Raw genomic sequence first — 12,449 nt, forward strand, 5'->3', positions numbered from 1 at the left:
TGGGAATTGTAGTCTCAAAACATCTGGAGGGCTGAGGTTGCCTATGCCTGATTCAGGTCTCCATTCCATGTTTTTTTGTTCCGTAGTATGGTGTAGCATGATACCTGCACCAGGGCCAGCCATGGTTAACACAAACGAGATCCCTTCAAATCCAGGGTTTGTAAATCCGGTTCATAATCTTGTTGTGTGAGCTCTGCTGGCTAGTTTTAGCCATGGCCATTGCTTCTCCATGGTTAAAACAATCCGTGAAGGACTTAAAGCACGAGATGGGAGCGTGCAAGCCTATGGCACATGTCTTAACCATGGTTAGGAGATCGGGCTTTTGTGTTGTCCCACGGAGCTCTGTACCAATGAAATCATGGAAGTTGTTTTATGGTAACCAGAGGGAAGGCATTTTCAGTTGTAATCTATGGTTTGGCACATCTGAATTGAACTGCCATGAGATTAATAATTGGAACGTTTGCAGATTTTTAAGAGTTAGTGTAGCATGAGCGTAGCATAAGAGCACAGGAAGTTCCTTATCCCAAGTAAGGCCTCTGGTCCGTCTTGCTCAGCCCTGTCTATCTGACATCAGCAATGTCCAGGCAACACGATGATACGCAGTAGACAATCTTTTATAGAATTCCTTCAAACCATAACAAGTCAAAAATTGAAATCTTTAATTTCAAAGTCTCTGAAAATCTTTAAATGAAGCAAGGTACCAGACTTTGTACGATGAAAGACAAGCTGTGAAGCTTTGTGTATTCAGCAAATATGATTCCCAACACTGAACAGTGATTCCGGATATTGACTACTGTTTCGTAGAATTCTTCGTCAGTGTGGTGGGAGGATATAGAATTGCTTCATAAACCCATCTTATTTCGATTGAATGTATGTAAATGAAAATATCAAATGCTGTGGAACAGTGCTCATGTAATAATGTAGCCATTGTGTTTTCCCAGCCCACCATCATGTGCTCTACTTCTAAGCTTATAGCCCTTCCCCTGCTTGCCAGTGTGGTGTAGTGGTTAAGAGCGGTGGACTCGTAATCTGGTGAACTGGGTTCGCGTCTCCGCTCCTCCACATGCAGCTGCTGGGTGACCTTGGGCCAGTCACACTTCTTTGAAGTCTCTCAGCCCCACTCACCTCACAGAGTGTTTGTTGTGGGAGAGGAAGGGAAAAGAGAATGTTAGCCGCTTTGAGACTCCTTCGGGTAGTGATAAAGCGGGATATCAAATCCAAACTCTTATTCTTCTTGCTAAAGAGTGTGAGCTACGGACTAGAAAGTCTCTGGGTTAAATGTCTCCTGAGCTGTGAGCTCCCTAGATGGTCTTGAACCACTGTTCTTTCAACTTCAGTTCCACATCTGCAATATTGGGGTAGTCGTGGCGACTAGACAGTGGGACGTTTTCAACCCTGTATATCTTATTTTTATTGAACAGCTTCGGGGTGGAGGCATTATTTGGAGAGTAGGATCATGGTGCTGGGAGGAGTTGGGTTTAACCCTTTTGCCCACGTATAAGCAGCTAAAACATGTTACTAACATCTTTGAGTAAATGTGTGGTTTTTGCAAGCAGCCTCCAAATCCGAGTGATTGTTTTAGCAATCTCCCTCACCCCAAATGTGTTTTAATCTAATACTACGGGATACCATTGGATTGTTTTCACTTTTTTTGTAATGCAGAGCAACAGAAGGAACACGTCCGTTCTCTTCAAGCGCTCAATTGGCTTACCAGTCCTAGTCTCCTTGCCGCTGTCCTCAGTTCAATGGTCGAGCTACAAGAAGTGGTTAACAAGACAGGTAACGTCTTCCGTTTTTTCTGCTGATCATATCCTAGGTATCTTGAATCTTCAAACAATACGTTGGGGGCAAATGGTACATTTCCCCTGCTAATTATAAGCGGTAAACTGTAGCATCTAGTCTGGTGGGGTGATCCTGTAGAGCCAGCCCGCCATTGTACGTTTCCAGGCACAATTCAAAGTGTTGGTGCTGACCTTTAAAGCCCTAAACAGCCGTGGCCCTGTAGACCTGAAGGAGCGTCTCCACCCCCATCATCCAGCCCAGACACGGAGGTCTAGCTCAAAGGGCCTTCTTGCAGTCCCCTCACTGTGAGAAGCGAAGTTACAGGGAACCAGGCAGAGGGCCTTCTCAGTAGTGGCGCCTGTCCTGTGGAACGCCCTCCCATCAGATGTCAAGGAAATAAACAACTATCTGACTTTTAGAAGACATCTGAAGGCAGCCCTGTTTAGGAAAGTTTTTAATGTTTGATGTTTTATTGCAGAGGTCGGCAACCTAAGGCTCATGGGCCACAAGAAGCCCATGGGGGTCATTTAACCGGCCCATGGACCCCTACTGCCCGCTCGTGCTAAACTGGCACGGAGCAGAGCGGGGACTGCCTTCCGCGACACTGGCCGGCTTCCCATTAGCTGCAGGAAGATCCCAGAAATAGTACCTCAGGTTAAGAACTTGCTTCAGGATGAGAACAGAAATTGCACAGCGGCGGGAGGCCCCATTAGCTAAAATGGTACCTTAGGTTAAGAGCGGACCTCCAGAACGAATTAAGGTATAAGGTGGCTAAACATGGCCTTAGCTATATGCTGTCAAGGATTTCAGATCCTGACACTCAGGAACAAGGCAGAAATTGTTAATTGGTTGCCTCAGCATCTGCACTCTGGTGTTGACCATAAGATTGAATCCACTTACGCCATTGCTTGTGGTTCTCAGCCAGGGGTTGTTTCCCCGAAGCTGGTGTGGCACATCTCCCGAGCCACATGCCACAAACCATGGGAAAATACTAAACATCTTCAGGTAACAATTGCAGCATGCACCCTGATTCAAGGAACAGCACAATTGTTCCATGAACTCAAGGGAGCTTTGGGGTTTAGCTTTCTTAAACAGCAACCGACTGTGCTTGACCACATCTTTTGACTTCCAATCAGTTTAATATGGCTTGGTAGTCCAACAAGAAAGAAAAATCCTGTTGGGTCTATCCAGTTCCACGGCTGCACCCAAAGTATCTCTTTGGACCCAAGGCTTAGAATTCGTTTTTACATGAGTGTCGACATTTAGCCAGTTATAACAGTGGCGCTTAGAGGAAACGAGCGTGTAAGATTTATTTGAACGTATTGTGATCACTTGGAGATTAAGCTGAGTTTTTGAACTTTTGGACACACAAACATTAGTAAAGACTCAAGTCCTTCCTTCTTGTTCTGTTTTGCTAAAAAGCAAAGGAAAAAACAAAACACCAGACATCCTTCCCGTTGTCACTGGAGTAATCTTTGTCACTTTTCATTGGTTTTTGCTTCATTTGTTTAATAAAGACTTGCTTGCTCTTTGCACTGTAACTGTGTTTGTGCAGGACAATTCTCACACGCTCATCACCGCATAAATTATTTAGTGCTTTTACTGTAATTCCTTGATAGTCTGTGGCCAGGTACTCAGAGTGTATATATTCTTTTCCCTCCGGTTATAGATACAGCAGAATACAGTACCGTGTGGAATTGAATTGTATTCTCGTTTCACCTTTCAAAGCCGTGAATGATTCTATCCCCGCACATTTCTTTGTTTTAGTCAGAACCATTATTCATTAAAAATTAACCAGAGGTGAAGCTTTGCTTTTAGAAACTGTGTGCTTTCCCATCCTGGAAATATTTTTATTTTCTTTTAAAATCTCTCTGGCAATCCTGGGGGGTGGGGGAAAGAAGACTGGTATAGCATTAGCCCGAATGTTATGTGTATATATAAAGTTCAGACTTCTAATTTTAAATAACAGAGATAGAATACAATGCATTATGTAGGGACGTGAGTGGTGCTGTGGTCTAAACCACTGAGCCTCTTGGGCTTGCTGATCGGAAGGTCAGCAGTTCGAATCCCTGCGACAGGGTGAGCTCCTGTTGCTCTGTCCCAGCTCCTGCCAACCTAGCAGTTTGAAAGCATGCCAGTGCAAGTAGATAAATAGGTACTGCTGTGGCGGGAAGGTAAACGGCATTTCCGCATACTTTGGTTTCCGTCACGGTGTCCCGTTGCACCAGAAGCGGTTTAGTCCTGCTGGCCACATGACCTGGAAAGCTGTCTGTGGACAAACGCCAGCTCCCTCAGCCTAAAAGCGAGATGAGCGCTGCACCCCATAGTCAAATTCAACTGGAGTTAATCATCCAGGCATCCTTTACCTTACAATGCAGTCTATCAAATGTTTTTATACCAATGGCACTTGATAATTCAAACTACAACTCTGGCCAAGAAAAATTAAATGGAAACAAAATTAAAACCATAGTCTGGTTTCACCAGCCTCTACATACCCCAAACCTCTGATTCCACATCATGGCTAAGAGCCCCCCACAACTATTTTTACATGCCCAAGGGGGTTTAATATGCACTGCTCGAAGAACAGCCCCTCTATCCTGCCCCATGAAGCATATTTCTGAAACCAAGGGGACTTTCAGTGTAATATGACATGTGAGCTCTCATTATCAAAATGATTTTTTTTCCGAAATAAAAAAATCCCAGTGGGGATTATATCCTGGAGGGGAGCGTACCTGAAGTAGTTATTTGGAACCGGGCCCAGGCGCAATGTTGATACAGAGAAACCAATGATGGTCTTATTGTTTCACATAAAGTACTTTGATTCCAGTTGTATCCTACTTCATATTAGTTCAAGTGATCCTTTGGCTGCAGTTGAAAATAATATTTTTGGAGTAGTACTCCTATTCTATTTTGCCTGAAATCCTTTGTTTTTGTTCTCACAAGCAAAGGGGAGAAAAAAAGATGGCTTGCTTTAAAAATGTGCCTCGATAGGCTTTTTGCTTTAAACTTCAGAACAAATATTTTAATTCTCTGCAGCAACAGGAGATCTGGTATTCTCCTGAATGTAAATAAGCTCTGCCATGGTTGTCATCTTACCCTGATAGTATCGTAAGACAAGTAATGACAGATTAAGACCTGACTTGCAGAGGGAAAACTAAATTACAAGACTTTTATTAAGGCATAAATAAACCTATTAACCGTTATCTGGAATACCAATTAGTAGTAGGAGCACTGACAATTTTATTTATCAACATTAAACACAATTATTAATTACAGACCTGACGAATCTAGCAGTAAGCAGAACATGTTGGGTGTGCTGGGGCCTTAGGCCCATTATATGAGAAGGATGATTACCAAAATCCATTGGGGAAATAAGTAATTGTAGTTGTAAAATTTTAATTGCCTTGGAATAAGGTAAATTATATTCTCTTGTCTTGGAATATAAATAGTGTGGCATTAAGGTACCAAGCCTCAGTAGTTTTAAGCAGCAAATGATTTAGACATCTAAGCTGTCAAGAAAGAAAGGAAAACAGTTATAAATTTGCTTCAGCGACTTACCTTCTACTTTTGAATCTGTAACACATTCACTGATATTTATAAGTGGTTATTAGTCTGCTTATCCAACAGGTCTGGGGTGTCATATATTGCAACCTGTGGATTAATGCAAGGAAGACGAAGAAAAAGATGCACTAATAGAAGAGAGCAAAAGACCAATTCTCATTAGCAAAGCCATTATTTCTCCTGTGGCAAAGTCTGTCCGTGCATATGGACGTACATTTTCACCAGAAGTTAAGATAATTGTTTGTTGTGTGCAAAGGTGGAATTGGAGAGATTCTCTTTCATCCACCAGAATTGCCCTGTTGCAGATTGGCCAACATAATTTTTACCTAAAGAGTTACAGTGAGCCATGTCCCAACACGGAATCAAACAAGTACCTATGTAGACAATAGACTACTCCTCTTCTTGGAGTATTTTGGGGTTGGTTGGTCTACGCAGCATTTTATGTAGAAGTTTTTAGGGGAGACCCTTTGCAAGAAACAGTGGGATTCTGTTGAACAATCATGCACTAAGGAGCATGAGCTGCAAAGCCTCCAACATTTCTCCAATGAAAATAGGGACATCCTATTCGATAATAATAATATATGCTGTCCGTCTGACTGGGTTTCCCCAGCCACTCTAGGCAGTTTCCAACATATATAAAAACATAATAAAACATTAAACATTTTTTTTAAAATCCCTATACAGTGGTACCTCGGGTTAAGTACTTAATTTGTTCCGGAGGCCTGTTCTTAATCTGAAATTGTTCTTAACCTGAAGCACCACTTTAGCTAATGGGGCCTCCTGCTGCTGCCTCGCCGCTGGAGCACGATTTCTGTTCTTATTCTGAAGCAGAGTTCTTAACCTGAAGCACTATTTCTGGGTTAGCGGAGTCTGTAACCTTAAGCATATGTAACCTGAGGTACCACTGTATAGTATAGTGGTACCTTGGTTTTCGAGGTACCTCGGTTTTCAAGGTACCACAGTATAGTGGTACCTCGGTTTTTGAGCATCTCAGAAGCTAAACTATTCGGAACCCGAAAGTCAAACAGCTTCCACTGTGTGGTTTTCTATTTTTCCCATTGACTTTGCCGACCACCCTTTGTGCCTCGGTTGTCAAACGTTTTGGAAGTCGGAACTGTCTTCCGGAACGGATTACGTTCGACAACCGAGGTACCACTGTACTGGGCTGCCTTCAGATGTCTTCTAAAGGTTGCATAGTTACTTATCTCCTTGGCTTGGAGGGGTCGCATATCTCCATACCCTCCAACATTTTTATGATGAAAATAGGGGACTCCTAAGGAAAAGCGGGACGTTCTGGGATCAAATCAGAAACCGGGATGGTTTCTGTAAATCTGAGACTGTTCCTGGAAAATAGGGACATTTGGAGGGTCTGGAATTACTCAGAATCACGAGCAGGTTTCCTCAGAAGTAAGCACTTCTGTGTTCCATAGGGTTCAGTCTCTAAGATTAAAGTTACATAAAACTGGAACCTTTGGTTATTTCCATATTGGGGGTATGGAATTCTGTATGTTAAAATGCCCGATGCATTGTGTTTCACTGTTTCCTATATGAAGTATTTCCATAATTTATATGTACTCAGTGGGAGGTAGCCCCAAATCCGCTTGTTTAATGGACTTTCCTTCTTTCCCTCCTCAAGATCTGAATTCGTGGCTTTCCGGACATTTGCTTATCAGTGCGGCGAGGAATTCTTTTTCGAAACTCATGGACAAACTTTTCATCATGATGGAGTTTGCCGTAGCAGACGGCCGCCAGAGCATTACCTACATCGAGAAAGACACCTTGGTTCAGAGATTGGCTCGCGGGCTCCATAAAATAAACGCTCAGGCTCTTAAAGCAGGCATCAATGATAGAGCCCCTGCTACGGTTTGTATGAAAGCAATTAGCATACAACAGCTACTGTGCTCGGGGAATTTGCTTTCAGGTGTCCGTGGGTTTTTATTCTCTGCCCCGCAACACTTAGTTTGTGTAGCATCAGAGTGTTCTGCCTTAAAAGTAAAATTGGAAAATTACAAGAAAGGGAGTGTATTTTTCAAACCGTACCTAGCTTTGATATTCTCCCTCTCTCTCTCTTTCTCTCTTGTTTTTAAAAACAAAACTTCATTCCCAGCCATTAGCACTCAAGGCAAGGCACAATCTTCTTTTTAAAAGCAAATCTTTTAAGGAGCAGTCCATGATTTTAATTGTAAAAGTGCTTTAAGTATCACTTATTGCATACTTGGGTTGTGTGTTACTACAAAAGTACATGTGCGATAGATACAAAAATACGATAAATGTTTCCTCAACACGGACCTCTGCCTTGTTTTGAGTTTTGGAATATATCCTCTGTTTGTACATATTGTTTCAGGAGCATGCAATAGAAGCTTTCAGAATGTTTCACTTTTCTGGGTGAATTCCGAAAACATGCTTCATTTTAATTTCCCCATGCTTTAAATGCTATTGATTTATTGCCTAATCAGCGCAGCTAACAATATTGTTTCCTCTCCCCCCCCTTCCTTTTTACTACCAGAAAAGCATAGCATTCTTGCAGAGGCAAATATTTGAATTTACACAAAGGCTACATACAGCAGAAGTGGAACGGCGGTCACTCCGCTTAGAGCTCACAGAATTCAAACGGAATTTGAATGAGATGAGAAACGAGGCTGACAAAGCCCAGAGCCTGCAAGAGCAATTAAATGCATTTAAGCAATCTGTAAGTATATTTGATTTAGATGGGGGGGGGGAATAACCCTCATCTAAAGGAGAGGTTTCCTTTTGCTCCATTTTCACTCAGCCTTCCTTAGAAAACCAAATAATAAAATCCATCTATTCTTGCATTCTCTCTCTCTCCCCCCTTCCTTCCACTCTGCCCATGCTCACACAAAAACCATGTCTTGTAAATGTCTCCCTGCTGTGATTCAGGTATATTAAAAGCGGAGAAACAAGTGGTTCTTTCCATATGATTAGTTCCTTATGTTGCAAGATAAAATAGGTTGAGTAAATAATGATGTTTGATCTGTCAACAAAGCCAATTCCCTCCTCCCCGCCTCCAGTTCCTTAAATATTATGCTTGTGCAGAACTGAAGTCTGAACGCTAAAATTGCATGTTAGCATCACTCAAGCAAAGTGATCTGTGTATTCATTGTGCTTTCCTTATCAGCCACGTCGCTACCAACTGTTGAAACGCTCAACGGAATAAGTGCTGTTTCACATTTTATAAGATACCTATGTGTCAAGACACTTCAGTGTTAGAGTTAGCACGTACTGATCTACGTTAGAGTAACCCTGATATACGACAGTCACAATGCTTGAGGGTTTGGGGGGGTAGGGAGTGCGGTTGCTGTGGGAAGCCGTGGGAAATGGCAGCCATTCGTGCGATTCCCAGAAGGTGTGTTTGTAGTGAAAGTTCCACGTGTGCAGTTGTCACCTGTGGCAACCTGACCTCGGGTTAAACATTAATTTGGAGTGTCTCCCATGCCGAAATTCTGTAAGGGGTGAAAAAAGCCTTCAGGGGCCTGGTGGTCTTGTCACTTCCTCAGTGGTCTGTAAAGGCTTGGTGGATCTGTAAGATTCATTCAGCTTGTTAGTTGCCTTGACCATCTTTCTTCCCTTTGAGAAATAAAGGAAGGTGGTGCATTTTTTAAAAAAACAACAACAAGGAAAACAAAGAAGAGTAAAATACATACAAGATAGTAATTGCTTTACCTCAAACTATTTCATATGTTTGTCCCTAAGTGTCACATGTTTGTCCCTAAGTGTTCCTTTCTAATATACCTGATTTTTGGTATTTCGCCCCCCCCCATTAATTTTTATCTGGCACATACGTAGAAATCCCCCCTTCAGTAGATGGAGATGGAGAATTGCTCTTCTGTAACTTGACCTCAAATCTTGGATCTTGTCCCAAATTTAACCGTAGTTGTTTTTAATTAGACAAAACGGGCTCTACCCTTTATCTGTTTTGGTTTATTAGGTTGCCTTTTGCAATATTTAAATTGGCAATAGTGCATGGGCACATGTTCTTTTTCTTTTTCTTTTTTACTGGAACAGTTTATTTTGTCCTGTTAAAGAAGGCAAGGTGTTTCAAACTCAAAACAAAGAACTTCCCGTATCATACTCTAAAGGAACATGTAATAAAAAGTTGCCTTCATACATATGCAAACTAAGGATTCCAATCCATTCTAATACGTACAAACCAGACAAATCTCTGCAAAAGACAAATTTCAAGTTACATTGGGTATGATGTGCTAACTTCATTAGAAAACATTAAAGCGACTAACTTCACATTTAAGTCTCACACAGAACCGACAGCAAACACTTGATTTAGGGCGGTAGGAAGAAAAGATGGCAGCTTATATGTTTATGGACCCATCAACCACGAGAATGAGATTTCACAAGTATATGAATACCTTGCTTTAAACACTGTTTCTTCTGGACAGCATTCTTTCAGAACAAGTCCCTAAAATTACAATCTGGGTGATAGATGGAGTGATATATTCCTCCAGAAGAATTCAAAATGAGAGCCGGAGTCTTTGATTAGGCTGAATTTATGGAAGATGGCTTGCTGATGCTGAACTACAATAGCAGGATTGCTTTCTTCCCCCTAAAACATTTTGCATATTGCAGTCATTGGTCTTGGCTTGGCCTGTATGTATGGCTCTGAGCTTAGGCGTTATGTTTGGAACAATGTAGGTACCTTTGTTCAAATCATCTCCTTTCGCAGAAATAATTTTCTGACCTCTTTTTGATCAGGAAAAAAGCTCCCCTTGCGCTTGTACTTCCGCACCAGGTTTCCAAGGGAATCTGGCGAATAAATATCGCAGGGCAATTTAGCACTGCATAATGGTCCCGACTAAGACAAGATCTATCGAGTGTTTTTAAAACTTTTGCATTAGAATGTTGCATATTGGCAAGTGGGAACGCTGAGAGTCGAGTGTATAAAACAAAGCCGCTGTTTCATGACAGGACACAATTTATTTCCTTTATCAGAAATTGATCACCCGCGAGAGGTTTGAAAGTGCATGTGAAGAACTAAATAATGCATTGCTACGGGAGCAGCAGGCGCAAATGCTTTTGAACGAACAGGCACAACAGCTTCAGGAGCTGCAGTATAAACTGGAAGTGCATTCCTGCGAAGAAGCAGACAAAAACCAAACTCTAAGCGAAGCTGTAAAGGTAAGACCCGCCTTTCAGCATCCAAATGAAGATGCTACTTTCGCCTCTGTGCAAGACTTGGGTTTGCTCAGGAGAACACCTGATGGCGAGCACGTTCAGGCATTTTGGTGTGAATTTGGGTTTCCATGTGTGGGGAGGTATCCTGAACCCACTTGAGTAGAGGAAATGCTTTGACCCAGAGGTGGATTTAGGAGAGCACGACAGATTCCGCCCGCACTGGGTGCTGAGCTGAGAGTGTGCCATAGGCAGAACCAGTGTTACATACAGTGGTACCTCTAGTTATGAACTTAATTTGTTCCGGAGGTCTGTTCTTAACCTGAAACTGTTCTTAACTAGAGGCGTGCTTTCGCTAATGGGGCCTCTTGCCACCGCCGCGCCGCCGGAGCACGATTTCTGTTCTTATCCTGGGGCAAAGTTCTCAACTCGAGGTAACTTCCAGGTTAGCGGAGTTTGTAACCTGAAGCATATGTAACCTGAGGCGTTTGTAACTCAAGGTACCACTGTATAAGTTGAACAAGCTATAGCTTAGGGCCCCACTCTCTTGGGGGCCCCCAAAAAATTTAAAGGGGGAAAAACCTGGATATACATTTCCAAAATATAAGATAAAAAACAAATAAAATAAAGCCTACCTACAGCAACAGTGTTTTGTGTAAGTCATGGGCCCCGCTTGCTAGCCTGCTCCCTAAAATATCACTGGTTTGCTCATTTCTGTATATAGGGTGCCTACATTCTACATGTGCAAATGGCTTTAAATACCTATGAGGTCCATAAATGACCATATAGCATATTTTCAACACCAAAAAGCAGTGGCAATTTGTTGTTGATAAAGGACAGCTGGACATCTAAAGGGCCCCATTACCTTCAGTAGCTTATGGCCTCATCAAACCTAAATCCAGCCCTGCCTCCGTGCGCCCACTGTAAGGTGGGGGTGGGGGTATTTTGGCGTTGCTCAGGGGCACAGCTGAGATTTTAAAGCCCAAAGTCCACAGTTGCTTTGACCCAAAATGGACAGCAGTATATTGCCCCCTCTTTAAAAATTAAGGAATCTATGCCCACGGAAGAAAATAATATGCAGTTTCTGCCTATTGATGCTCTCAGGAAAGGAACAGAATAAGCTCTGTCCAGCAAAATGAGCACAGGGAATTGTGCCTAGGAGTTCATCTCAAACCCAGTTTCCTTCTTCCAACAATTGCCATAGCACTCATTGCACAAACCATGGAGTGGTTTGCAGCAGAGTCAAACATTCATATGCAATTGGGCCATGCTGTTCACCCCCTCCTCGCCCCCCGCAGCACAAAACAGGAGCTGGTGATGGTTTTTCCTTCTGCATTAAAATTAAATGTGGAGGGCTGCAGAAGCTTCATTGCTGCAACTGTGGAAGCCTGGGTGCAGCCTGTTCAACAGTGAGAATGCTACTGTTTCTGGGACATGAGTGCCACTAATAACATGTTTCGGTGGTGCAGAGATATAATGAGACTCTTTGCTGTTTTTCGCCCATTGAAAAAATGGATTCCGAATCCATCCATATGAGGAAGATACTTAAGATGCCTTCAGTATTAACACTAAGCCAGACCATGGTTTAGTGTGAACCTATGGGCTGCCAGGGAGGAGACTGCAGCTGCTTTGTTCGTCCCCAGCAGCTAAGTCGAGATTTGGCGTATTGTGTTGTCCAAACAAAAAGGTAAAGGGACCCCTGACCATTAGGTCCAGTCGTGGCCGACTCTGGGGTTGCGGCGCTCATCTCTCTTTACTGGCTGAGGGAGCTGGCGTACAGCTTCCGGGTCATGTGGCCAGCATGACTAAGCCGCTACTGGCGAACCAGAGCAGCGCACAGAAACACCATTTACCTTCCCTCTGGAGTGGTACCTATTTATCTACTTGCATTTTGACGTGCTTTTGAACTGCTAGGTTGGCAGGAGCAGGGACAGCGCAACGGGAGCTCACCTTGTCACGGGGAT

The 12,449-nt window shown here is 42.9% G+C and overlaps 1 protein-coding gene across 7 annotated transcripts in view; it reads left to right on the forward strand.

The window, feature by feature from the left end:
- CCDC171 (coiled-coil domain containing 171) overlaps window positions 1–12,449 on the forward strand; it is a 215,273-nt gene that overhangs the window by 92,718 nt on the left and 110,106 nt on the right. For all 7 annotated transcript variants that reach the window (XM_053370260.1, XM_053370256.1, XM_053370261.1 and 4 more), the window contains 4 exons: window positions 1,663–1,779; window positions 6,980–7,206; window positions 7,850–8,032; window positions 10,306–10,491. In XM_053370260.1, the coding sequence (XP_053226235.1) occupies window positions 1,663–1,779; window positions 6,980–7,206; window positions 7,850–8,032; window positions 10,306–10,491 (713 nt within the window). The remainder of the gene's footprint in view (window positions 1–1,662; window positions 1,780–6,979; window positions 7,207–7,849; window positions 8,033–10,305; window positions 10,492–12,449) is intronic.

This window comes from Podarcis raffonei, chromosome 17 (genome assembly GCF_027172205.1).
Source record: "Podarcis raffonei isolate rPodRaf1 chromosome 17, rPodRaf1.pri, whole genome shotgun sequence".
Taxonomy (NCBI): domain Eukaryota; kingdom Metazoa; phylum Chordata; class Lepidosauria; order Squamata; family Lacertidae; genus Podarcis; species Podarcis raffonei.